Here is a 24624-nt window from a genome sequence, read left to right as displayed (position 1 = left end):
CCTCAAATCTCCCCTCTCCAAACCCATACTCTTCATTAAAGACTGGAAATTCATGCTTGTCTCCCTCATCCTCTGAGGATACTAGTGTGTGAAGGTCCTCAGATGCATACTCATAAACTGGGTCATCATCATCTGAATCCTCCTCATTCACATAGAGCCCTATTGGAGGCCTGTCATTGGGCTGTACAGATGGGACATCTTCTTCAGCATGCATAGTAGCACCAGTTCTTTGGGGATTGACATTAGGCACACTTCCTTTGGGCTTGGCTGTAGGCCTGTTTCTTTTGGGCTTCGCACTAGGCCCAGTTCCTTTGGGCTTGGCAGCTGGCCTGGTACCTTTGCCATCAGGCACACCTGCAGTCTTTCTCCTAGCACCTCTCTTGTTCCCACTTGACTCTGTCCCTGGCCCTTCCTTGACATTGACCCTTCTTTTTGGTAGCACTTTCTCCTTTCTTTTCAGAGTTCTTCTTTTCTTCATAACATCATTCTCCTCATCACAGCTAGAAGAGTCATCATCAGAACTAGTTCCAGTGCCATTCGGAGGAGGTTTATACAGCTCGTCCTCCCCACTACCATTCCCATCCCCTGCTGTTGATGGTGATGAGTGAAGCTCCCGCATGATACTGTCTACATCAACTGCATCATCAAATTCTTCTGGCCCTTGTTCGGCAACAGCATCTTCTTTCACAATCTGCGGCTCATCAACAGGGTGATCGAAGTAAATGTAGAACTCGTTGCTAGTTGAATTTCTCAGCTTGTTCTCTCGCATTTCATTTATTCCTGCATCCCCTCTCAGAATGTGCAGTCCAGACTCAAGATCATTGCTGGTTGGGTCATACCAATACACTGCCCTGTATGTTGCATAGCCTAGACCCTTGAATAGTGTAACCAAATCCCCAAAATTCACAAAGTCCAAATCCATCTCTGGAAATTTCTCAACCTTCCCACCAATATACTCAAGAGTGCCACTGGGTCCTCTACCAAAATGACCTCTATGGTGAAAAATAGGTACAGCATATATATCAACCATCTGCATTATGCACAGATATAGCAATCACACATTAAACCCTAGATCAAGTGCCTGAGAAATTTAAATCAGTTAAATCCCTATAGAATTTTTTCCAGTCTCATCCCCGAAACAGAGTATGCGATCATGACTAACCCCAACCCGATGCATTATATTCTACCAAATAGTTAAACACGAACGAACAGTATATTCCACTAATACCCTTACCTCTGTAGCAGACGGCAGCTTCTTGCCAGACGAAGCCTGTCAAACCCTTCGCCACCCGCAACATCCACTGAGCACACAACACCTTCTCAACGAGTTGAAGATGTTCTTTTTTTGGAGGGAGAAAGAAACTGTTTGTCTTCTGGTAGGATTTTCAGTAATTACAGGTGTGGCTTCTGGGTGTTATAGGAATAACATTATCTGAATAGGGGTAAGGGAAGGGGACGACGTCGTTTTGTGTGTGAGGGATCGATTTGTCCTACGAATTTTAATATCCCATCTAGCTCAGCAACCTAAACGGACAGGTCACACTCCCCCCAGCCACATCAGCCTTCTCCGGTGACGTTTTCCAACCCAAATCAATGGAGGGGTTCAATTGTCCCAGATTTTACAAGGTGAGGGGGTTAAAAGTATTTTCAAATCTTAAGGGACGAAAATGTCCAATTTTAAAAAGGTTAGGGACCGATATGTCTTTTACTCTACTTTCTAATGTTTATATATCAAACAATGACGCATTAAAATAAAATAAGATTTTAGACAAAATTTATAATTCAACATTTTAGTAACTACATTATTAACTATAGAATAATTAATTCTAAATCATTATATAATCATAACATAACAAATGAACAAATATAACCCTATTAATTAACCAACAAAGCATAAAAAATTCAAATTAATCATCAACTCAATATTAATCCTAAAAATTAATTAACAAAGCATTACAAACAAATTCATATTAATCATTAACTCAAAATCATATCTTCAAACATCACAATCAATCATGCAAACCCAAATAAAAGTATATTCTATTTGTTCAATTTTTTTTATATTTTTATCATCTTTGTATATTTTTTAACTATTATGTTCTTAGTTATCAAAGGGATATGTCTATTTTTTGCTTCACCGTAATGGACCAATCTTGATATCATAGTCCTTATTTTAAATATTTGGACTTAAAGCACCATCTACATCGATATTTGCATTACCTACACATAAATTGATACCTTTTATTAGTTCATATCATTACCAACAAAACTTAGTAGATAAAATAAAAATGCATTTCTAATATAAACACAACTAGATTTCTTACACTATAAGAACATCTAATATTAAAATGAATTCAATCTAATGTAACACAAGTAGATTACCTGCACTAGGCTTACCACCATCATCATTGTTTGCATCCACCAGATAATTCTCAACTTCATCCTCAATTAGTAGTGCACTAATATTTACTAATATTTATATCTAAATTGATCATACTCCCGTTAATGTTTGTGATGTGTTGATAAGTAATCTAGACTCTAGTCACTCCTACCAGAACCAACCAACATCCATCTTTTATCCCTACCCCCAAAGTGGCCAAAAGTCATAGAAAAATGAAGTTAAGATTCTAATGACATTCTATCAAGAACCACTTTAGATGGTATCTGTATGGTATCTCTTTGTGCCATATGCTGCTCTTTACTCTTATGAGATGGGTTTTGCCTCTATTATATTGCGTACACCATCGTCTTTTTCTTTCTTGTCTCCATCTTAGCCGAAAAAGTCACTCACTAAAAAAAGTTATGGTTAAAACGGTAATTTTTTGAGGTAATTACCATTGTTATACCCAAGAAAGACATTTTTAAGAACTGTTGTAATCGAGAGTGCCATTCTGATTATTGCGGTGGTTTTTAAAAAATAATTTTTAAAAAATCGCTACAATTACCAAGGTAAATATGGCAATTTTTATCACATTTAATATGATGGTTCAAACTACCATTTTAACCGAGTAAAAATGTGATTTTTGATTGGTTAAAATGACAGTTTAAAATTGCCATTTTTTTAGGATATAATGTCATTTTTCATTATTTAAAATGGTAGATAGCTATTTTTACTTAAATAAAATGGCGATTTATGCGTTTAATCTATTTTTACACCCTATTACCCAAATATTACAACGAGTCTACAAAATTGCAATATTTTAATGCATTTTAAACTATTTTTTGTAGTGACTGCCCGTGGTGAAGCTTGCTTGAAAATTTTTTTTTGCAAATGATGAATTTAACAGGAAAATTATATGATATTTATATTAAAATAAAATTTACAAATATAAATACTTTTAAAATTTGTTACTAGTGTGGTAATAAATGAACAATTTTACAGATAAAAATTATGAATACAATTATTGTTGTAAGTTATATTTTATTGTTTTTGAATATTAGCATTTTTTTTTAAAAATTGTATCAATTTTTTTTATTTTTCCTTATATAGTTGTAAAAAAAAATTAGAATAGATAAACTAAAAAATATTTAGAGAAATTATAGTTAGAATGATAAATATTAAAAATTACAATAATTATTGAATATTTAAATGTCTTTATCTAAACAAATTCAGTAAAAAAACTCATAAAGAATAAAATAAAACTAAATTAAGTGTATAAGAAAGAAAGAAATAAAAATTACCACGAGTGATAAATCTCAAAACTTTAGTGTTCTAGTTGCACAAAAAATGACTATTCGACTAAAAAAGATTCTAATCTCACTCACCGAGACCGCAAGCGACAAAATTAGAAAAGGTTTTTGTACTTGAATTTGTTTAAGTGATACTTTTAGTAGATAAAATTAGGGTAAGTTACGTAAATAATTTGTGACTTTCTAAAACAAATTACATATTTGTATTTTTTTTAATTTATGTAAACTGCTACCGTGTGTAGCAGTTTACAACATGCACATAATGCACTATAGGGTATAGCGGGTTACATTGAAATGTGTACAAAGTAGAAACCGCTATAGGATATCGCGGTTTCTAAAGGAATTGGGCCATGTATAAACCGCTATAGGATCCAACGGTTGATGTAGAAATAGGGTGTAGGGTAATCTGCTACCGCCTGCGGATTATGTGTGAGATTCTCTATATATATGCCAGTGGAAGACAAATGTGAAGAAGTAGAGTGTCATTTTCATAATTGATAGTGAGAAGAGTTTCCTAGCTTTATTGCATTACTCTAGAAGAATTCAGAAAAGTAAAAGGATATATAGAGAAATCCATGTACACATAATCCGTTGGGAGAATTAACACAAGAAAAATCAAGAAGAGATGCTCTCTTAACTGGGTTACAAACTGTTGTCCAAATTACTCTCAAATTTTATCTTCTTTAACCAATTCAGAATTGATTATATTCTTGTCTTAAAATTGATTTAGATAGAAGTCAAAGATAAAATAATGCTCCAGCATCTGTAAAAAATTTTTTGTTATTATTATTTTTCCATGAAATTGACAAACATAATTCACTTTTTTTATGTTAAAATAATTTTAACTTAAATTAATAATAAAAAAATCAATTTATTCTCAGAATTACTTTACAAACTGGTAAACATCACATAATAGTTTGTTGATATAGTTGAGAATACGAGTCATCAGTTATATTTACACCAGAAACTATATTTGTAACAAAATTGTTATAAAAAAATTAAATTTATTTCAAATTATGATATTTTGTAATAAAAATTACATATTAATGCAAAATAATCACATTTTATAACACCATATATATTTTGTTATAATTTTTTTAACAAAAACATATGTTGTTACAAAATTCAAAATTTTTTTAAGTGAACAAGAATAAACTACTCCATATAGTATGACTTTTGTTTTTCTTTTCAAAGGCATGGTCACAATTGATGCTTGTTGAATTAGCTTAGCTTGTTTTTTTTAGATAGTTTATTAATACTCCACCCAAGTTTGGGGAGAAGAGTTTTAATTTATAAATTATCCCCTTCTTTATTGCTATCGAGTACAATCACAAATCATAAATAATACAAAATTATACCAAAAATATCATAAAATCTAACAACCAAAATATACCTAATAGACTTCAAATAAAATAAGTAAATAAAAGATATGACAAATTGTTATATGATAGAACTTCTTGCATTCAGTGATTTACTCCAACTTGTTTCACTATTTATAGTCTTTGTTATACTCCCATTTATTTAAGCCATAGCCTATATTCAACACACAAGTTTTGGAAAACATGTCTAATGTTAGAGAATTTACGTACACATAATTTATTACAGGCTACAACAGATTACCCTACACCTTATTTCTACATAAATCGCTAAACCCTATAGCGGTTTATACATAGCCAAATTTTTTTAAAAACCGTAATACCCTGTAAAGGTTTTTATTTTACACAAATTTCAATGTAATCCGTTCATCCTGTAGCAGATTACATACATATTATAAACCGCTACATCCTGTATCCAAACTTATTCTATAGATTAGTCCAATATTATATATTTGTTAGTTGAGTTAAAAAATAAAAAAATCAATTAAAACAAATAGTACTATATGCAATAGAACTACTAATTTTTTTTATGAAAGGTTTGGGGGGCCATGGCCACATTACCAAAGTAAAACTCTGTCATTAGTTATTACCGATTTGAATAAGACTTGTTAGTTGTAGTGGCCAAAGAGAGAGAAATAGTGACATTGTGCATTTGGTCTGTGGGTAGTAGAAGCAATTGGGAGTCAAAGACCTATTGTGAGTAGAGATAAAGCAGGAAGAAGATGGTAGGAGTAGCGAAAGAAGAGGACAACAAAGAACTACAGTAGCAGTAATAAAAATGACAAAAACATGTATCACCTCGATCAAATATCTCATGTGTCCTCATAAATCACAATAATTTTTTCTCTTTTAACCATATAAAAATAATACAAACACATTGCTAACATTTTTTTTAGTTTAACAAGTAAAAAAAAAATCCTAAATTTTACGAGAGACTTTTCCTGTTAGGCTTATTTGCAATTTTTCATAGCCCAATATCTATATAATAATCATTTTATCAATTAATACTATCATAATATCTATTAGTAACATAAAACTGCAACACCATATTATTAACAAAAAAAATAAGTTGTTTGCTACACTATCAAAAAATAGAGTTATTACTAATAATTAAAAATTTAATTAACATAAAATAAAAACTAACTACTTCTAAACAATAATTAAAAACTTGTTAATAAAATTGCATACCATATTGTAACTAGTAACTACAATATAAAACAAGAGAAATTTTTGGGAGCAACAACTTATATTAATTTTGGTTATCATTTAATCAGCACAAATAATAAATTCTCTTTTAAAAAATATATGTTATGGTTAATTACGATTTTGGTCCCTATAATTTAACCCGAAAATTGAATCCGTCCCCAATATTTTTTTCCTTCAAATTTATCCCTAAAATTCAACTTGGTCTTAAAATTGTCCTTTTGGACAAAAATACTCTTTTACTCTCTGAGAAAGAAAGAAAGATCGGAAGAAAGAGAAGTAGGGGAAGAGAAGAGAAAATGAAGGAGGAGGAAAGAGAAGTCAGCGTCAGCAAACCAAGGTGCTATCGTCGCCGTCATTGTTGAAGGAAGAAGCGAAGAGAAAGGCTGAGAAAGAGATGGACTGCACAGCAATGAAGAATCAAAAGACGAGGGAAGAGAGAAAGAAGGAGGGTACAGCAGAGATGTCGACCGTTCCCTTAGCTTCTTCTCTAGCCGATCGCCACGTTCTTCTCCTGTCGTGGTCTTCCTCCATCGTGCTCATCACCTTGTCTTCGTCGTCCTCTTCTCGTGTTGCCTTTAGCTATGCTCACGGCGATGGTCGCCCCCATTTGTGTTTCCTTAGGCTTTATTCTTTAGCCTCTTGTTGCTGTGTTCTGAGTCTCTAGTGATGATTCTTGTTGTTATCTGTGGCTAATTTTTTTTAGCCTCTGTTAATTATTGTTCTTATTGTTGCTAATTCTTCTTTTTCAACCTCTGTTAATTGTTCTTGTTGTTGCTAGTTCTTCTTCTTCGGCCTTTGTTAATATTTTGTTGTTCTTGTTGTTACTGATTCTTCTTGTTACTTGTATAGATGTTCAGTTCTTGTCTGAAATTGTTTGAATTTGAGATTGTCAAAAATTTTAGCGGGCGAAAATGGTGGATCTATGAAAAAAGTGAGAGAAAGTGTGCTTCTATACAAGGGTATTTTTGTCCAAAAATTAAAGAAATGTCGACTTTAAAACCAAGTTGAATCTTATGGACAAATTTGAATGAAAAAAAAAAATCTTAGGGATGAATTCGATTTTCGGGTTAAAATTATGAAAAGTGTGGATGCAAATTGTATTAATTTATGTGTACAAACTCTAATAAATATATGTGCAAACTATATATTTTTTGTGTGCGAACTCCGATAAATATGGATAGAAATTATTGTTAATCAAGTGCTAACCTAAAATGATAATATTTACTGATCATATAGTATTATTCTAAAAACAAAAGAATTTGCTAACTATACTATCAAAAATTATTATTAGCAAAAAAAAAAATTTAAAAACTTCATATATGTGTAATGTTTAAGGTATTCAACAACATATATTTTATTTTTTATGGGTAATATCACGAACTATTTTTGACCGTTCCTATTCTTCTTTATAAGTATTGTTGTAAAAACCAAACCAATCTACTTGGACGAACCGAAAATCGATCATCCGACCATCAATTACAGTCAGCTTGACTATCGGTTTAAAAAAAAAAAAAAAAAAACCTAATTTCCCACGGCTCCCCCTCCCTATCCCCAAACTCAATCACTCTCTTTCTCTCACAGAAGCACATACACTCTCGCCTCTCTACCTCACTCACCGTTACCGCACGATCACCGCCTTGTCTCCGCGCCGCCAGTCGCTGCTCGCATCTGCTTCGTCCACCTGCGCGCCTCCGTCTGCGTTGTCCCGGCCGTCTTGGCTCCGCTGTGGCTCGCCTTCTCTGCCTCCGCCTTGTGCCTCCTCTATCTCTGCTTGTGTGGCCACCTCTCCTCGCTGGTGGCCTGCCTCTGCAATGGTGGAATGGACCCAACCTATCCCTGACTGCTGACTTTAGTTCTACTTCTGTACTTGAGGTGAGTTTTTTTTTCATATAGTTATTCTATATTCTATTTTTTTTTTTAATTTCTTTTGATTCTGGACTGCTAGTCTGCTAGAACACTTTCTCTTGTGTAGGTGCTTTTTGTTTTCCCCCTTGATGACAAAAAGAGGGAGAAATTAAACTGGTTTATGACCTTTTCATATGTTTTGATTGAACTTTGATTATTGGAGGATTTGCTTAGATTGTTCTTGTGCTGATTTTCTAGTTTATTTGTTTATCATAAAGCACATAGACAGTGAAAGCTTCTTGTACTTTTAGGGAAGTTAGCTTAGCTTATCCCTTTGTGCAGTTTAAAATGTATATCATCAAGAAAAAAAATGTTGAGTCAAGAATTGAAATAAATTTTGATGATGACCAACATTTGAATTTGTCTTATTTTCTAACTTTCTGTTATGAGTATTGTAAGTCTTAATTGAAAAGTATTCAATGTAAATCAACCAACAAGCAAGATCTTAGGCAAATCAGTCACATTAAGAAAATACTCTTCAATATCAGATCAAACACAATAAAAAAAAGATGCTGCACATTATTATCAAGAAAAACAAGGAAGTTTCCTCTTTTATTACCAACCGTCTCAACCTTGATATATGCAACGGCTAAGAGGATCAAAATGAGGAAAGAATTCCCTCTACTATAGCAGATCAACGTTTTTATATATGAATAAGATTCTTTCCAAGGAAGGAAGGAAAACTAGTATTGAAGACAGCCCTTGAAACTCGAGTGTTTCCTTCCTTGTTCTTGAGTGACATCTAATTTCTCTTGTACAGTAATTTCATGTTCTTGAGATAGCACCTCCTCTATTTTTATATAGTTATTCTATATTAATTTCTCTTGTCCTCGTTCCTCCGTCGCACAGCCCCTGATCTGCCGTGCTCCAGCCCTCCCTGCTCCAGTTCCCCACGCTCCGTCTCGTGTGTCCATCGTGCTCCCTCTCCCTTGCCTCTGTGCTCTATGCTCTGGAAGGTATTTTTAACTATTCTTGTTTTCTAAGTTAATTGTTGTTTCTCTGAGTTAATTTCCTTGGTTGATTGGCTTGTTCTTTATATTGATGCTGCAGTTATGTTTACCAAACAGAGCTAGAGAAGACTGAACAATATTAGAAAGAATGTATATTGATTGATATTAGTTTATTATTTTTCTGTTTACTACTTACTGTAGCTACAATGTTATACATAAACTATTGGCATTCTAAATGTGCTCTCTATGTAAGGTATAGCAAACTTCAGTACAATTGTAATTCCTGGATGAGTTGTTTAGCCTGCATCTGGATTGCTTACTCTCTAGGACTGTTGTTCAGATATTTGCATCCATATGGATTTTGACAATGTCTCTTTCTATAGAGACTCTTAACCTTGAAAACTTAATTTGAAATTGTGCTTATTGGTCTTTTCTTTCCGTAAAACTTGTTTGTTTAGTCTTTTATTTCAGAGAGTTAATAAATTATATATTGAAATGTTTTTTGGTGTTGTAAATTTGTAATTGAGTCTTCAAATACGACCTCTTTTGATGGTACTTCTGAAGATGGTGGTTTTAGATTACTTATTTATAATGGAGATATTGGAACACTTAATGATGATTATGATGAATAGCGTTTTTGTTTAGTTAATAGTTTGTTAGTGTTGTTTTTTTGGGAGTCTAATATTATATGTTTGTCATTCATGTGTATTTTGATTTTTTTTAGTTATAAACTTTGATGTTTGAAGTTGTTTGTGAGCTTTTAATGATAGATTATGAATAATTTATTATGTGAAATTGTGAAATTTTAAATTTTTAGTTTAGAAATCATTGAATTTAAATATTTGAAATTATATATTAAATTTTTAATAAATTTATTTAATATTTAATTAAACCGGTTGAATCTGATTGAACCACTGAACTAGTGAACCAGTCACCTTACCGATTCATTGACCGGTCTAGTTCTCGCAACCTTGTTTAAAAGAGAGTCAAGAGACAAATTGATGCAAATATGAAATATGCAATTGTATTTGTATGTAAAACTGATTGATTTAATTTGTAATAGGTTTAGATAAATTGTATGTAAAACTAATTGCCCCCTCCTGGCCTCCTTTTTTTTTTCGAGGAAAAAGATCCTCCTCTTACAGCCAATCTGCCGCTAAGCTCTCTCCGGCTCATTGCTCACTGGATTGACGGCGTTAGGATCTTAGTTTTTGGGGGGATTGGATACGATTCGGGCCTGTTAGGCTCTTGAAGCCCATTTTGGGAATTTTTTTTCATTCATTTGGGAACACAGCGAAAACAAGATTCACCGTTGAGACGCCATATGGCCACCAAGTTGCTTCTGAAGAGAGCAAGAGCAAGTCTCTCTAGGTCCTTCTCGCAATTCTCACCTTCTTCTTTCCGGATTCTCTATGTTAAAGCTTCATCAGAAATCTTTGGTAAAATGTGCCACAACGCGCATCTTCCACCCCCGCCGCTATCACCTTCTTCCAGAACCTTCTGTTCTCGCAGTTCGAAACTTCTAGATGAATCTCAGGGCCCCGCCGCCATTGATTACCGGTATGTCATCCACCCTTTTCTGTTTGTTCAGCTCCTGTCATTTCCTATTTGATTCCCTGAGACAATTGAAACAAAGTTGAAACTTTTGTTTGTTTGTTTGGGGTTATTTTTGTTTCAAATTTCTAGCTAGTTTTAATATACATTACTTTTGAAATTGAAAGCATTTATGGAGATGGGATCTTTTAGTGTTGAAAGAAATGGTTGTAAAGTTTTTTTTTTGTTAATTTTTTTTTTCTTAAAAGTGGGTGGAGATGGAATTTGCTAATGATTAATGTGAATGCAGTTCTCTACTGCAGGAGGGTGAATTTCACAATCTTGCTGATTCCACTATACATAGCCTACAGGAGAAACTTGAGGTATCCCTAGCATTTGCTTTATGTTAATAAATTTGCAAATTTGATAAAACTAGGCCTAATGTGCTTCATTTGAGAGTAATGTTAGCTCCAATTGGTACATTAACATGTCAAAACATCGATTTTATATGATCCAAAGTCCCAACTGAAGATTTTATTTCTGGTTTCTTGTTGCTTGGCAGGATTACGGAGATGATGTTGAAGTTGATGGATTTGACATAGACTATGGGGTGGGTATTGCTTTTTTATTATATTGAAATGATTTATAAGGGACTGATTATGAAAAAGAAGTATCATGGAAGTCGTCTGTATTTAAAAGATTAAAGTGTTTAATAGTTATCTTGGTGTAACTGCAATTGTTTCGAATTATTTCATTTATAACTTGATGAGAGATGAACACCCTTTGTTGGATAAAACTTAAAACACAATTTGGTCTTTCCTGAATAATTGATTTTTTGTACTATTATTTTAATGATCCTAATTAATTTCTATCTATTGTTCTAACAAGTTGCTTCTTGCTTGGGTGTTTTGTTGATTGATTTGACATTGCTTCTCATTTCAGAATGATGTTTTGACTGTAAAACTCGGCAATCTGGGCACCTATGTCTTGAACAAACAAACACCAAATAGGCAACTTTGGTTGTCTTCTCCTGTAAGGTATTCGATCAAGTGCACTTCCAATCCTTTTAGAATGTTTTACTATGCTTTACATCAGTCTTCATACAATAGATTGCATGTAGATATATAACCAAACTGTGTTAGTTATGCGTTGCAATACGTCTGCCATACATATATTTCTATTGGTGTCTTTATACATGAGAAAGAACTAAAGAAATGTGATTAGTTGGGAAATTGGGTTTTAAAAATTCAATATAATATTTTTCCCCAAATGTATTGTCTCAAGTGTTAATGATGGTGCACTTGTTGAGGAAAATCTGCATGATTGAAGTATATTAACATGTTTTACAAAGAGATGGGACAATTCATGATTCATGAAGCACTGTACAATTATTTAAATTGCTCCTTAGCTGGATACTAGACAGTGTGGGAACATAGTGAAAGTTTATGCCAAAGATCATTTAAACATGTTTATCTATCTAACTTCATAAAGAATTCACAGTTCCTTAAGTAAACTGAGATTAGTGAATAGATTCATTGTTCATAGTTTACATGTATAAATGGTGTTATCTTAACATATCCAATAGTGTATCCGAACTTCCGAAGCAATCAAGTCAGCGAATTCCATACGAGATAATTTCTTACAATTATTGAATCTTCCTTCCCTGCATTTATAATCATCACCAGAATACATTCATCGCTAAGTGATATCTTAATTTCCTAGAATGTTGCTATGCTATCTAAGCATAAAAACAAAATGACATCTTTGTACATTTTATACACTCTCTAAGACCTATCTAAACAAAAATCCATATCTTATGCAGTGGCCCCTCAAGGTTTGATTGGGATCAAGGGAGTAAAGTTTGGATTTATAGACGGAACAAAGCAAACTTGTACGAAGTTTTAGAAACTGAGTTGGAGCAGCTGTGTGGCAAACCTATTGTTCTCTCCTAAAGTTGTTTATGAGAGGTGGTTTTTATTTAGAAGATAAATAGCATTGATGATGGCCTTGGCATTAACATGCATTTGTAGCATGATTTTTCCCCATCCCTTTGCCACTTTTCACTTTACTGTGTCAATTATACGGATATGGGAATATTGTATGTTATAAATAATCAACTCCGTAGAATTTCAGTGCAAAAATGTTAGCAGGAGTTTGCTTCTCAATTTGAAGTTTTCAGGGATAAAGGGCAGAACATTAAAGTAGTTCTTTCTAGACTTCTATGCCTGAACATAACAATTCGATGTTCAGGGCCGTGTGTTTCCGTTCACATAACTTGGCATATGCATGAAAAACAAGGAACTGGTCTTAACTATTGAGACAAAGGGTTTGAATATTGATTGGCCTTATGAGTTATGACATCCATTATTGATTTACAAAAATACTAAAGAGTAAATAACCATTTTCAATCATTAAAGATTTAGACGCATAAAAGATGAATTAACGTGTCTATAAAAAAAATAAAATTAACGTGTCTATAAAAGATGGATGAATTATATTCAACAAAAATAAATATTTATTAATTTCATTATAAAATTAATTAAAATATCCAAATTACCTTTACCTCTTTTATCATTTTCAACCTTCTAAATTTTTCAACTCAATTGTCTGTGAACAATAAAATTACTATTTTTTTTTCAAAGAAAAAGCTTAACACAACTAGAGCAATTAAACAAAAAACAGATGCTAATCAAATAAACAGATATCCCTCCATAGTATCTACCAATGCCATCAACAACTAAAAGATCAAATCTCAGTCCACTCTTGTAACTCCTAATTGATTTGTTGAAAAATTCCGCAACAGCTGAAAAATCCCTCGAGTGAACCAAGAATTTAAACTCCGGAACAGCCTCGAATTCCCTAGCAATCTATTATTCTCCACAATCAAAGGACAATGATCAGATAAACCTTTTTGCTCGCCTTTCAACATCGTCTCAGAAAACTCTTCAATCCATCCACGTTAATACCCGATCAAAGCAACTGGACGATTGACCCCGGAACCACATAAATTTCCGATCATTTAGCTCTAGAACCACCAGCTCCATATCTTGTATCCATGTTTAAAAAACTACTGCTGATACTGTAAACATACTAGCTCATTTCCTTTCTTCCACTTGCACAACCTCACTAAGTCATCAATGGGAACTTGACACAAACCATAGATAAACTCAACCAGCAGAACGCACAATTAAAATTCTTGTTCGTTAACACTCAACACCCCTTTCACACACAACCATCAGTTACGCAAGTCAAATATCAGTACGTCCCACAACAACAAAAAACCTCTAACAGCACCGTCCGAAACTCACAAGAACCCAACCCACTGCATCATTTTTCCAAAATTACACTGCATCAACTTTGTATTCATATGCTTTTTCGTCTCTATTAATCCTAACATGTTCAAACTATATTTTGTCTTCAAATTTTCACCATACCCAAGCTTCCAACACCCCGTATGCCCCTTACATTCCAAAAACTAAAATCATTTAAAAATTGTATTACACACCTTATTCCGATTTTTAGGACGACTTCTTCTTGCTTTCTTTTTTTGTTTTGCTTGCTTCCTTTTCTATACAATAAGTTCATTCTGAGTTTGAAGAGTAGCCATAATATCATCTTCTTCGTCATAAGAAACAGCTCCTGATTCCATCGCCAAATCCCAAACTACTCTGTTTATCTCCAAATCTGCAACCCAACTACCACCTTGCTCTACCTGGTACGGCTCCCTGTCAACGTCATTATCCGAACATCCCGACTCCTCCAAGTCCCTTAAAGCCCCTTCCTCTTGGACACACATATCCTCCAACAAAATAGTTTCACCCCTGAATCTAATTCCTCCGCTTCACCATCCCTCATCGAGCTTGCTCCAATGTTCCTTTTTTCAGTCACAGTCACCCTATAAAGAGCATGCGCTTTGCGGGAACTGCGATGAGAGGCGAGTGGCTCTGGGAGAGATGAGTTCGAAGACGTCGCTCATGTCCATCTTCCAGGTGCAGGGGTAGAGGGATGTGGTTGTGGCGGTTGGAAACAAAACCTCAACACAAGTAATTGCTTTACAATCAGCACAACACACTAATCTCATATTGTGAATGGAATGGATGATAACCATGACCGCTATACCCAATTTTGAGTGGCGTAGCCACTCCACTGCTGGATTTGGCCAACTCGGCATCTTTCGTCTCGCCATCAGAAGGCAATGCAGCATTCTCTCCCCAGTCTTGCTCCTTCCCTCCTGATTCGGATCACCGTCTGCCACAATCGCCTTTTGTCCCAGCGTCCACGCCAGAAGTCAATTCCTTGCCGCGGTTCAAATCCAGAGAAACCCTTGGGGTGATTTCAGCATTGCTGCCAAGGGGAACCCTAGCGCCTACGACTGGCTCCAGTGGCACGGCAGCGACGTCATCGAGGCCGTCAATTATAAGGTCCGTACAGGGATGAGTTGTAGATGACGATGAGTTCGGAGATTTGTGCACTTCCTCATCCTCTGCACCCCAACCGCCAAAACCACATCACTCTTCCCCTGCACCTGGAACAGAAAAAGTGGAGTAGCCTCCGATGGTTGTTTCTTCTGCTGTTTCGTGGAGGAGGAGGGAAATCGGCGGGTAAAAGGGTTCTGTTGGGAAAGCAAAAAGAAGGTGGATGTGTACAGAGGAGGAGAAAATTCAACTCTGGAAGAGATTAAAAAAAGTGTGAAAGATAATAAGAGGGATAATTTATGAGATATCTCCACGTCCAAATAATTTTAAATTCAAGTTCATCCAAGCAATTTTAGTAATTTTAGATCACGCATTTTTTTCGCTTTCTACTTTCCTCATGCTTCTTTTCTTCTTCTTCTTCTTCTCACGCTGGTTTAGCCTCTTCTTCTTCGCCTTCTTTCCTCCTCCTTCTTATTCTCTTCCTTTTTTCGCGATCTTTCTTCTTCTCGTGTTTTCTCTTTATCATTATCATTCTTTTATTGTTGTTGCTGTATTTTTTGTCTTTTCCGCAGAAGATGAGCAGGAAGAGTTTTGAACTGTGCAAAACAGAAATAAACCGGACATGTTATTATGGTGAAACAAATGTATAATACTAAACGAATGGAACATTATTCATTATATAAATTCAAATTCAAACAGCTTTTGACATAATGAACCGAACACGTACTCATGGTAAAACAATTGTATAGTACTGAATGAACAAACATTAATCCATTATATAAAATCAAATTCGAAATACCTCTGGCTACAATTTAGAGATTATCAATTCAATTCAATTGAACACCTGTATCCATTTAAATCGATTGAAAAAATAATCTATTAATAAAATGTTGGTGTTGTTGGTGATTATGATAACGAAGGAGGAGGAGGAGGAGTTATACGTGAATTTGAAAAAAGAAGATGACGTATGCGTGTATTTGAAAGAAGAAGAAGAAGAAAAAGAAGAAGAAGAAGAAGCGCGGGGGAGGAGAAGAAGATAAAGCGCATGTAATGACACTCTTTTAATGAGTGATTTTTGTTGGTGTTGGACCTACTTGAATAAAACTTGGATGAAAAAATATTTAAATGTGTAGCATAGCCCATAATTTATGAAACAAGGTTTACTTTATTTTTTTATGGTTAGTTTTATCGGCGTTTAAATCTTTTGTGGTCGAAAATAGTTATTTACTCAAAAAATTTTGATCCAACTAAAGTAAGTTTTTAAATTTTTAATTTACAGAATATATTAAACTAAATATTAAAATTTAATATTTCTAAGTGTCTTGATTATACTTTTTTTTAACGAATTTAATTCCTATGGATATATGGTAAAAAATTAGGTTGTCACTTAATTAGATAGTTAAATCTATAAAATTTTAAAATTATACAATTTTTCTGGAGTTTATTTGAAACTGGGTTATTTTTGGGCTTGAATATAAGGTTCAGACTCCTTTTAGAACAGCGTTCGGTGTCGAGGTGCCGCCGTCCGAGTTCCTTGTGAGGAGGTAGGGGTGGTGCCTGCAAGGAACTCCGATACTTAAGTTAGTAAGGGTTTAAGCAGGTTTTTTAGTAGATTGAGTCCTCAATATACCTGAAAGTGTCAGTGTATTTATAGTAAAGTAGATAACCCACCTTTTAGAGTAGTTCCACCTAGGATGGTGGATGACCGTTCATTTTTTCTAGGAAAGTTGTTGAGATTTTTTTTCTAGATGAGTGAAAGATATCTTAAAAATTAGTTACTTGTTCAGATAAGTAGAGCTGAGCTGTTTGTCATTGTGCCTGACCTCTATGAGATCGGGTAGGTGTAGATGAGGCCAACTCTCTTGGGTGGACTTTTATTCATTTTGGACCTAGCTATATTTTTGGGTCAGGGTATGAACAATGCCCTTGTTTAAATCTGAGCTTTACGAGGTCAAACTCGAGCATTTGTAGGTCTGATTGGTTTCTTGTGGATTAGAACATCAGCTCGGGCAAACCGCCTTCCTTGGGGCTAGGTCAGCTACTCGACTTGTTTTAAAAGTTGAGGTGTTAGGTCTTTTCGTAGTTTTGCGCACGTTACCCTATGGTTACCTTGGTAACCGTGCGCCATAAATAAGAGGGCATGATCTTACTCTTTTGCCCTTAGTGTCTTATAAATACCCAAACGGTTTCTCTTTCTTCTTTTTTCGCTCCCTCTGAAACGTTTTTGTTCATCTCTTTTCCTCTCTTCATATTTTTCAACTTCTTTACTGTGACCATTCTTTTATTCAAGATTTACTTATCTTTTAAAGACTTTGAGAGGAACATTCATATTTTTGCTTGCTTGTGTGTGCTTCGTTTCGCTTTTCAATCAAGGTTGGTCTTCCTTCTCTGTATTTACATTCTTGATGGTATGCTTCTGTCTTGAATCATTTTTTTCATTTCAGCGATGATTCTTTGTTCACTTGTTACATGTTTAAAAATTTTCTTTTCTTTAAATTTTAATTGTTGTTGCCACTGTGAATCTGAGTGTGAGGTTTTTCCTTGTGCCCCAAATGGTGCCACCTTATCTATCGAAGATGGCGCTATTTCTATGTTTGGCAATGCTTTGTATTTGTTTTGTGTACAAGAGGTTGTAAGAATATAACGTTCTTTGGGTTTGTTGAAGACGACCTGACCGCTTGCGGACTTGCCTGAATACTTGTGTTGTTGTATCCGACTTTCCAACTTATTGTGATGATCTTCTTTTGTTGTACTGTAGGTGTAGCTTTTATGTCTCGTCCAGTAAAGCTCAATATGTCGTCTAAAGTCTCATCCGAATTAACTTGGGTAAATGTATTTGTTCTTTCTACCGTTCCTGTTATTGATAATGAGTATGCTGAGACCCTTCGTAGGCATCATAGGTTGTGTGAAAACTGGGAAGATAAGCGTAGATATGAGGTCATAGTTGCTGATCCTGAAGAGAGGGTTTAGGCTCTGTAAAGTCACTCCTTCCCAACTCCACTCCAACTCTTGGGGTTTTCTAAAAATTTATCAACTCCTCTGTCATGAACTCGACGTCCTTCCTTCTGTTGAAGTTTTCTTTAACCTTTTTGTACTTACCAAAGCTTTTAGTTCTAGGAAGCAAGGCTGGATCTCCTTTTGAGCTGTACAAGAAAGGAAGGTCTTTGCCATCTTTGATGACTCTTTTCACGACTTTAAAAATTACTTCTTTAAAATGAGATTATTAACAATATTTTAAAATTCATTAAAATCATCATTTAATTCATTTGATTCATTGAAATATTTGATATTAAACACATTTGATTTGGAAAAGTTAATATAAAATATAGGAAGATGTTCATGTATAACAGCCTCTGTGAGTGGAATGTGGTATACCACGTGAGTTGTCAGTTGAGATATAATGTTAAATAGTGCAATGGCTGTGATTAAGGTGATATTTGTTACGGTGGACACAATTGGTGAGGGTTGTTGTTGGTCGTGCAACCGGTCCATCAGGTTTTTGTTGTACTAAGGATTAGTATGTCATCTCTACTCAGGGTGGAGTCATAGGAGGTAATGGTTGTGCACGTTTACGTTGTAGCCAAGTCGAGCTTATGCGTGTTTAGGCTTTGCAGGTTTTTGTATGTTTTTGTTGGGATAAGCATGGTATTGATTTTTTTTTTACAATAAGGGCTTAATTCGTGGGATCGAATTGGTTTGCATTTTATAACATTGTGTCACGAATATTGTAATGAAGTTTTACTTGCATAATGATATTTGTACATTAAAATAGATAGTGGTTTTCAGATGTGTTGATTATACATGCTTACCGTTACATGGGTATAAATCTTGTGATAATTTAGAAGATGATACTGAAATGTTAATAACAGAGTCATGTTCGTCCCATTTTGCATTGTTTGTGTTAGTATGAGCCAACAATGAGATTATGTTATGAGACTTTCAACTTTGTGTAGCATGAATTTGAAAAAAAAAACTTTTATTGATTGGGGAAATTTTGCATGCACAAGGGAAAATGTTGAGTCGAAAGTTATTAAGCAAAGTTACTAGTTGTAGTTGTCGATGCGATGTGAATAGTTTAATTTGGTTCAGAGGGTTTTGTTTCTCAGATGAATTGCACCACTTTTGTTATTGAGGGGATATTATTTAATTTGTGACCGAATTCAATTGCATATACTTCAACAATGATGTTTTCTTTTGACCTGATACCACTATGATTTGTAATTAATTGAATCGTGAATTAATGGGACCTTATACATTACAAATTTAAATTTAAATGGGTAGAGGACAAAGGAAAAAGGAAAAAGTAGGGACCCTCTAGATTATACAAAAAAGTTGTCACTTAATTTTTGTGACAAGCACATAAATAGGTTAAACAAAAAAGGGAAAGATGACTTATTTAAGGAGGGTTCAGTGTTTATTTTTTTCTAAAATCAGTAGCATGTGTTAGTTTATTTGAAATGTTAAAATCAGAAAGCTAGTGAAAATCAATCAATATTACCCTAAGGAAATCTTCAATCCAAAAATAAGGTATTATACCCATTACATTAGTTGGACCTAATTTGATTGCAGCCTATAAGGCCAAAAAAGATGCATGAATTTCTATGAATGCCTGTTGAGACGTTTTAAGTGTAATTGTTATTATTTTAGCAAAAATTGAAACTATTATGAAGATGCAACAACAACCTAGGTTCGTCTAAGTCGATAGAGAAGTACTAGCATTAGTGCATGCGAAGTTGTCAAGGATAACAATTATTTTAGCAAAAATTTGCGTTTTTATTTTTAATATTTTCTGTTTTCTAGATTTTGTGAAGGAAAAAGTGAAAACAATAAAATTATGTTTTCTGTTTTCACCTCTTCGTTTTACTTTTTCCTTCACAAAGTGCAAAAAAAGAAAATACTGAAAATAAAAGTAGAAAATGAAAACACAAACCAAAGGTACCCTTACCTTTCCAAGAGGCCCGCTTGTGTAGGTGGCATGGATTTGGAATATTTTATTGAATCTTCTTTTTGCAAAAGATTCATTTGTGACTAGACTAATTGACGCAGGCCAAACGTTGGTTTAGAATTTCTCAAAAAGAATCTCATCGATAGTATAGTTCTAAACCAACAAATGACCCATGTCAAAGTTTAATTTGTTTGTCACGAATTCAATTCAATAAAAATCGGGAGTTTTAAATCCTGGGTTATCTCTCAAAGGAATTGCAGTGAGGTATGCACATCATTGGTTATGAGAAAAAGGAGTTTGAAATTGATGAGCGGATAATTTATACGCTTTTTGACATTGTTTTTAGTATGTTTTTAGTAGGATCTAGTTACTTTTAGGGATGTTTTCATTAGTTTTTATGTTAAATTCACATTTCTGGACTTTACTATGAGTTTGTGTGTTTTTCTGTGATTTCAAGTATTTTCTGGCTGAAATTGAGGGACTTGAGCAGAAATCAGATTCAGAGGTTGAAGAAGGACTGCTGATGCTGTTGGATTCTGACCTCCCTGAACTCAAAGTGGATTTTCTGGAGCTACAGAACTCGAAATGGCGCGCTTCCAATTGCGTTGGAAAGTAGACATCCAGGGCTTTCCATCAATATATAATAGTCTATACTTTGGCCAAGAATAGATGATGTAAACTGGCGTTCAACGCCAGCTTTCTACCCAAATCTGGCGTCCAGCGCTAGAAAAGGAGCCAAAACCAGAGTTGAACGCCCAAACTGGCACAAAAGCTGGCGTTCAACTCCAGAAAGGATCTCTACACGTGCAACACTCAAGCTCAGCCCAAGCACACACCAAGTGGGCCCCAGAAGTGGATTTATGCATCAATTACTTACTTCTGTAAACCCTAGTAGCTAGTTTATTATAAATAGGACATTTCACTATTGTATTTGACATCTTTGGACGCTTGGTTCTTAGATCAGAGGGGCTGGCCGTTCGGCCATGCCTGGACCTTTCACTTATGTATTTTTAACAGTAGAGTTTCTACACTCCATAGATTAAGGTGTGGAGCTCTACTGTTTCTCAAAGATTAATGCAAAGTACTACTGTTTTCTATTCAATTCATCTTGTTTCGCTTCTAAGATACCCATTCGTACTTCAATCTGAATGTGATGAACGTGACAATCATCATCATTCCCTATGAACGCGTGCCTGACAACCACTTCCGTTCTACCTTCGACTGAATGAGTATCTCTTAGATCTCTTAATCAGAATCTTCGTGGCGTAAGCTAGAATGATGGCGGCATTCAAGAGAATCCGGAAGGTCTAAACCTTGTCTGTGGTATTCCGAGTAGGATTCAATGATTGAATGACTGTGACGAGCTCCAAACTCGCGATTGCAGGGCGTTAGTGACAGACGCAAAAGGATAGTAAATCCTATTCCAGCATGATCGAGAACCGACAGATGAATAGCCGTGCCGTGACAGGGTGCGTTGACCATTTTCACTGAGAGGATAAGATGAAGCCATTGACAAGGGTGATGCCTCCAGAGTCCAGACGATTAGCCGTGCCGTGACAGGGCATTGGATCATTTTCCCGAGAGATGACCGAAAGTAGCCATTGACAGTGGTGATGTATCACATAAAGCCAGCCATGGAAAGGAGTAAGACTGACTGGATGAAGATAGCAGGAAAGCAGAGGTTCAGAGGAACGAAAAGCATCTCCATTCGCTTATCTGAAATTCTCACCAATGAATTACATAAGTATTTCTATCCCTATTCTATTAATTATTATTCGAAAACACCATTATCAATTTATATCTGCCTAACTGAGATTTGCAAGGTGACCATAGCTTGCTTCATACCAACAATCTCCGTAGGATTCGACCCTTACTCATGTAAGGTATTACTTGGACGACCCAGTGCACTTGCTGGTTAGTTACACGGAGTTGTGAACCATGGTCTTGGCATCATGTTTTTGGCGCCATTACCAGGGAAAGAAAGAGCGATAAATTTTACATAATTAAAGTGTAATCACGATTTTGCGTACCAAGTTTTTGGTGCCGTTGCCGGGGATTGTTTGAGTTTTCGGCAAGCTTTTGGTCCGGTAACATCAGTGCCAAGTTTGGGTCCGGCAACAACACCAAGTTTTTGGCGCCGTTGCCGGAGATTGTTCGAGTATGGACAACTGACGGTTCATCCTGTTGCTCAGATTAGGTAATTTTCTTTTTTTGTTTTGTTTTCAAAAAAATTTTCAAAAATCTTTCAAAAATTTTTCCACGTGTTTTCGAAAAAAAAAAATAATAAAAATGTTTTCAAATATTTATTCAAAATTTTTAAAGAATGAATTCTAGTGTTTCATGAAGCATGTGAAGCCTGGCTGGCTGTAAAGCCATGTCTAAATTTATTTGGACTGAGGCAGCAATTTGTTATCAAGAGCAAGCTAGTTGTTGTTAATCCACCTGCTACTGTTCCTGATTTACATGCTAAAGCTTGGCTGGCCATTGGCCATGTCTAGTGTTTTGGACCGGAGCTTTCATTAAAAGCTTGGCTGGCTAGTGAGCCATGTCTAATTCCTGGACTGAAGCTTTAAACTAAGAATGCAAGATTCCTGGAATTCATGTTAAAAATTTTGGAATCCTTATTTTTTTCTTTTCCATATAATTTTCGAAAAAAAAAATCCAAAAAAAATTAGAAAAAAAAATCAAAAACATTTTTTGTGTTTCTTGTTTGAGTCATGAGTCATGTCATAAGTTTGGTGTCACTTGCATATGCATCCTGCATTTTTCGAAAATTTCCTGCATTCATAGTATTCTTCATGATCTTCAAGTTGTTCTTGGTAAGTCCTCTTGTTTGATCTTGATGATTTTTTGTTTTGTGTTGTATGGTGTTTTTCATATGCATTCTTGAATTCTTAGTGCGTAAGCATTAAAGAATTCTAAGTTTGGTGTCTTGCATGTTTTCTTTGCATTAAAATTTTTTCAAAATTATGTTCTTGGTGTTCATCTTGACATTCATAGTGTTCTTGGTGTTCATCTTGACATTCATAGCATTCTTGCATGCATCACATGTTTTGATCTAAAAATTTCATGCATTGCATCTCTTTAGTGTTTTTCTCTCTCATCATAAAAATTTCAAAAAATAAAAAAAATATCTTTCCCTTTTTCTCTCATCAAATTCGAAAATTTGAGTTGACTTTTTCAAAAATTTTTAAAATCAAATTGTTTCTTATGAGTCAAATCAAATTTTCAATTTGAAAATCTTATCTTTTTCAAAATCTTTTTCAAAAATCAAATCTTTTTCAAATTTCTTAGTTATTTTCGAAAATTCCAAAAATATTTTTCAAAAATCTTTTTCTTATTTTTGTATTAAAATTTCGAAAATAACATAAACAATTAATGTTTTGATTCAAAAATTTTAAGTTTGTTACTTACTTGTTAAGAAAGATTCAAACTTTGAGTTCTAGAATCATATCTTGTGATTTCTTGTGAATCAAGTCATTAATTGTGATTTTAAAAATCAAATCTTTTTCAAAAACAATTTCAATCATATCTTTTCAAAAATATCTTCTTATCTCTTTCAAAAATTTGATTTCAAAATATCTTCTCTAACTTCCTAACTTCTTATCTTTTCAAAATTGATTTTCAAATTTGTTTCAACTAACTCACTAACTTTTTGTTTGTTTCTTAACTTTTTCAAAACTACCTAACTAACTCTCTCTCTCTCATTTTCGAAAATATCTTCCCCCTTTTTCAAAATTTCTTTTTAATTTATTAATTATTTTAATTTTTAACTTTTAAATCTTAATTTTCGAAAATTACTAACATTTTTCAAAAACTATTTTCAAAAATCACTAACTCTTTTTCAAAAATTATTTTCGAAAATTCCTTCTCTCTCATCTTATTCTATTTATTTATTCATCTGCTAACATCTCATCTCACACCTCTTCCATCCTCACAGTTGTGTTTCTTCCATTATATTACATTCTTTGTCTCCCCCTCTTCTTATACTCACACAGGGATCCCTATACTGTGGTATAAAGGATCCATATTATTATTATTATTATTTTCTATGCCCTTTTCTTTGTCATATGAGCAGAAGCAAGGACAAGAACATTCTTGTTGAAGCAGATCCAGAACCTGAAAGGACTCTGAAGAGAAAATTAAGAGAAGCTAAATTACAACAATCCAGAGATAACCTTTCAGAAATTTTCGAACAGGAAGAGGAGATGGCAGCCGAAAATAATAATACTGTAAGGAAGATGCTTGGTGACTTTACTGCACCTAATTTCAATTTACATGGAAGAAGCATCTCCATTCCTGCCATTGGAGCAAACAACTTTGAGCTGAAACCTCAATTAGTTTCTCTGATGCAGTAGAACTGCAAGTTTCATGGACTTCCATCTGAAGATCCTTTTCAGTTCTTAACTGAATTCTTGCAGATATGTGATACTGTTAAGACTAATGGAGTAGATCCTGAAGTCTACAGGCTCATGCTTTTCCCCTTTGCTGTAAGAGACAGAGCTAGATTATGGTTGGATTCTCAACCCAAAGACAGCCTGAACTCTTGGGATAAGCTGGTCACGACTTTCTTAGCCAAGTACTTTCCTCCTCAAAAGCTGAGC

At 34.4% G+C, this 24624-nt stretch overlaps 1 protein-coding gene across 2 annotated transcripts; it reads left to right on the top strand.

Moving 5' to 3' along the window:
* Positions 1–7710: 7710 nt before the first annotated feature.
* LOC112754727 (frataxin, mitochondrial) lies at positions 7711–12825 on the top strand. 2 transcript variants are annotated; one of them, XM_025802479.3, is made up of 7 exons: positions 7711–8144; positions 9027–9133; positions 10251–10687; positions 10971–11043; positions 11223–11270; positions 11603–11697; positions 12483–12825. In XM_025802479.3, exons 3-7 carry the CDS (start codon positions 10452–10454, stop codon positions 12610–12612), a joined length of 582 nt encoding a protein of 193 aa, XP_025658264.1. In that variant the 5' UTR covers positions 7711–8144; positions 9027–9133; positions 10251–10451; the 3' UTR covers positions 12613–12825. The 2 variants fall into 2 exon arrangements, with proteins under 2 accessions (XP_025658264.1, XP_025658263.1); XM_025802478.3 differs by having other exon boundaries at positions 7712–8144; positions 10258–10687.
* The last annotated feature ends 11799 nt before the right edge of the window (positions 12826–24624 follow it).

Source organism: Arachis hypogaea, chromosome 16, assembly GCF_003086295.3.
Source record: "Arachis hypogaea cultivar Tifrunner chromosome 16, arahy.Tifrunner.gnm2.J5K5, whole genome shotgun sequence".
In the NCBI taxonomy this organism is placed as follows: Eukaryota; Viridiplantae; Streptophyta; class Magnoliopsida; order Fabales; family Fabaceae; genus Arachis; species Arachis hypogaea.
The sequence above is the reverse complement of the archived record's forward strand: the minus strand, read 5'-3'. Positions and strand labels throughout refer to the sequence as shown.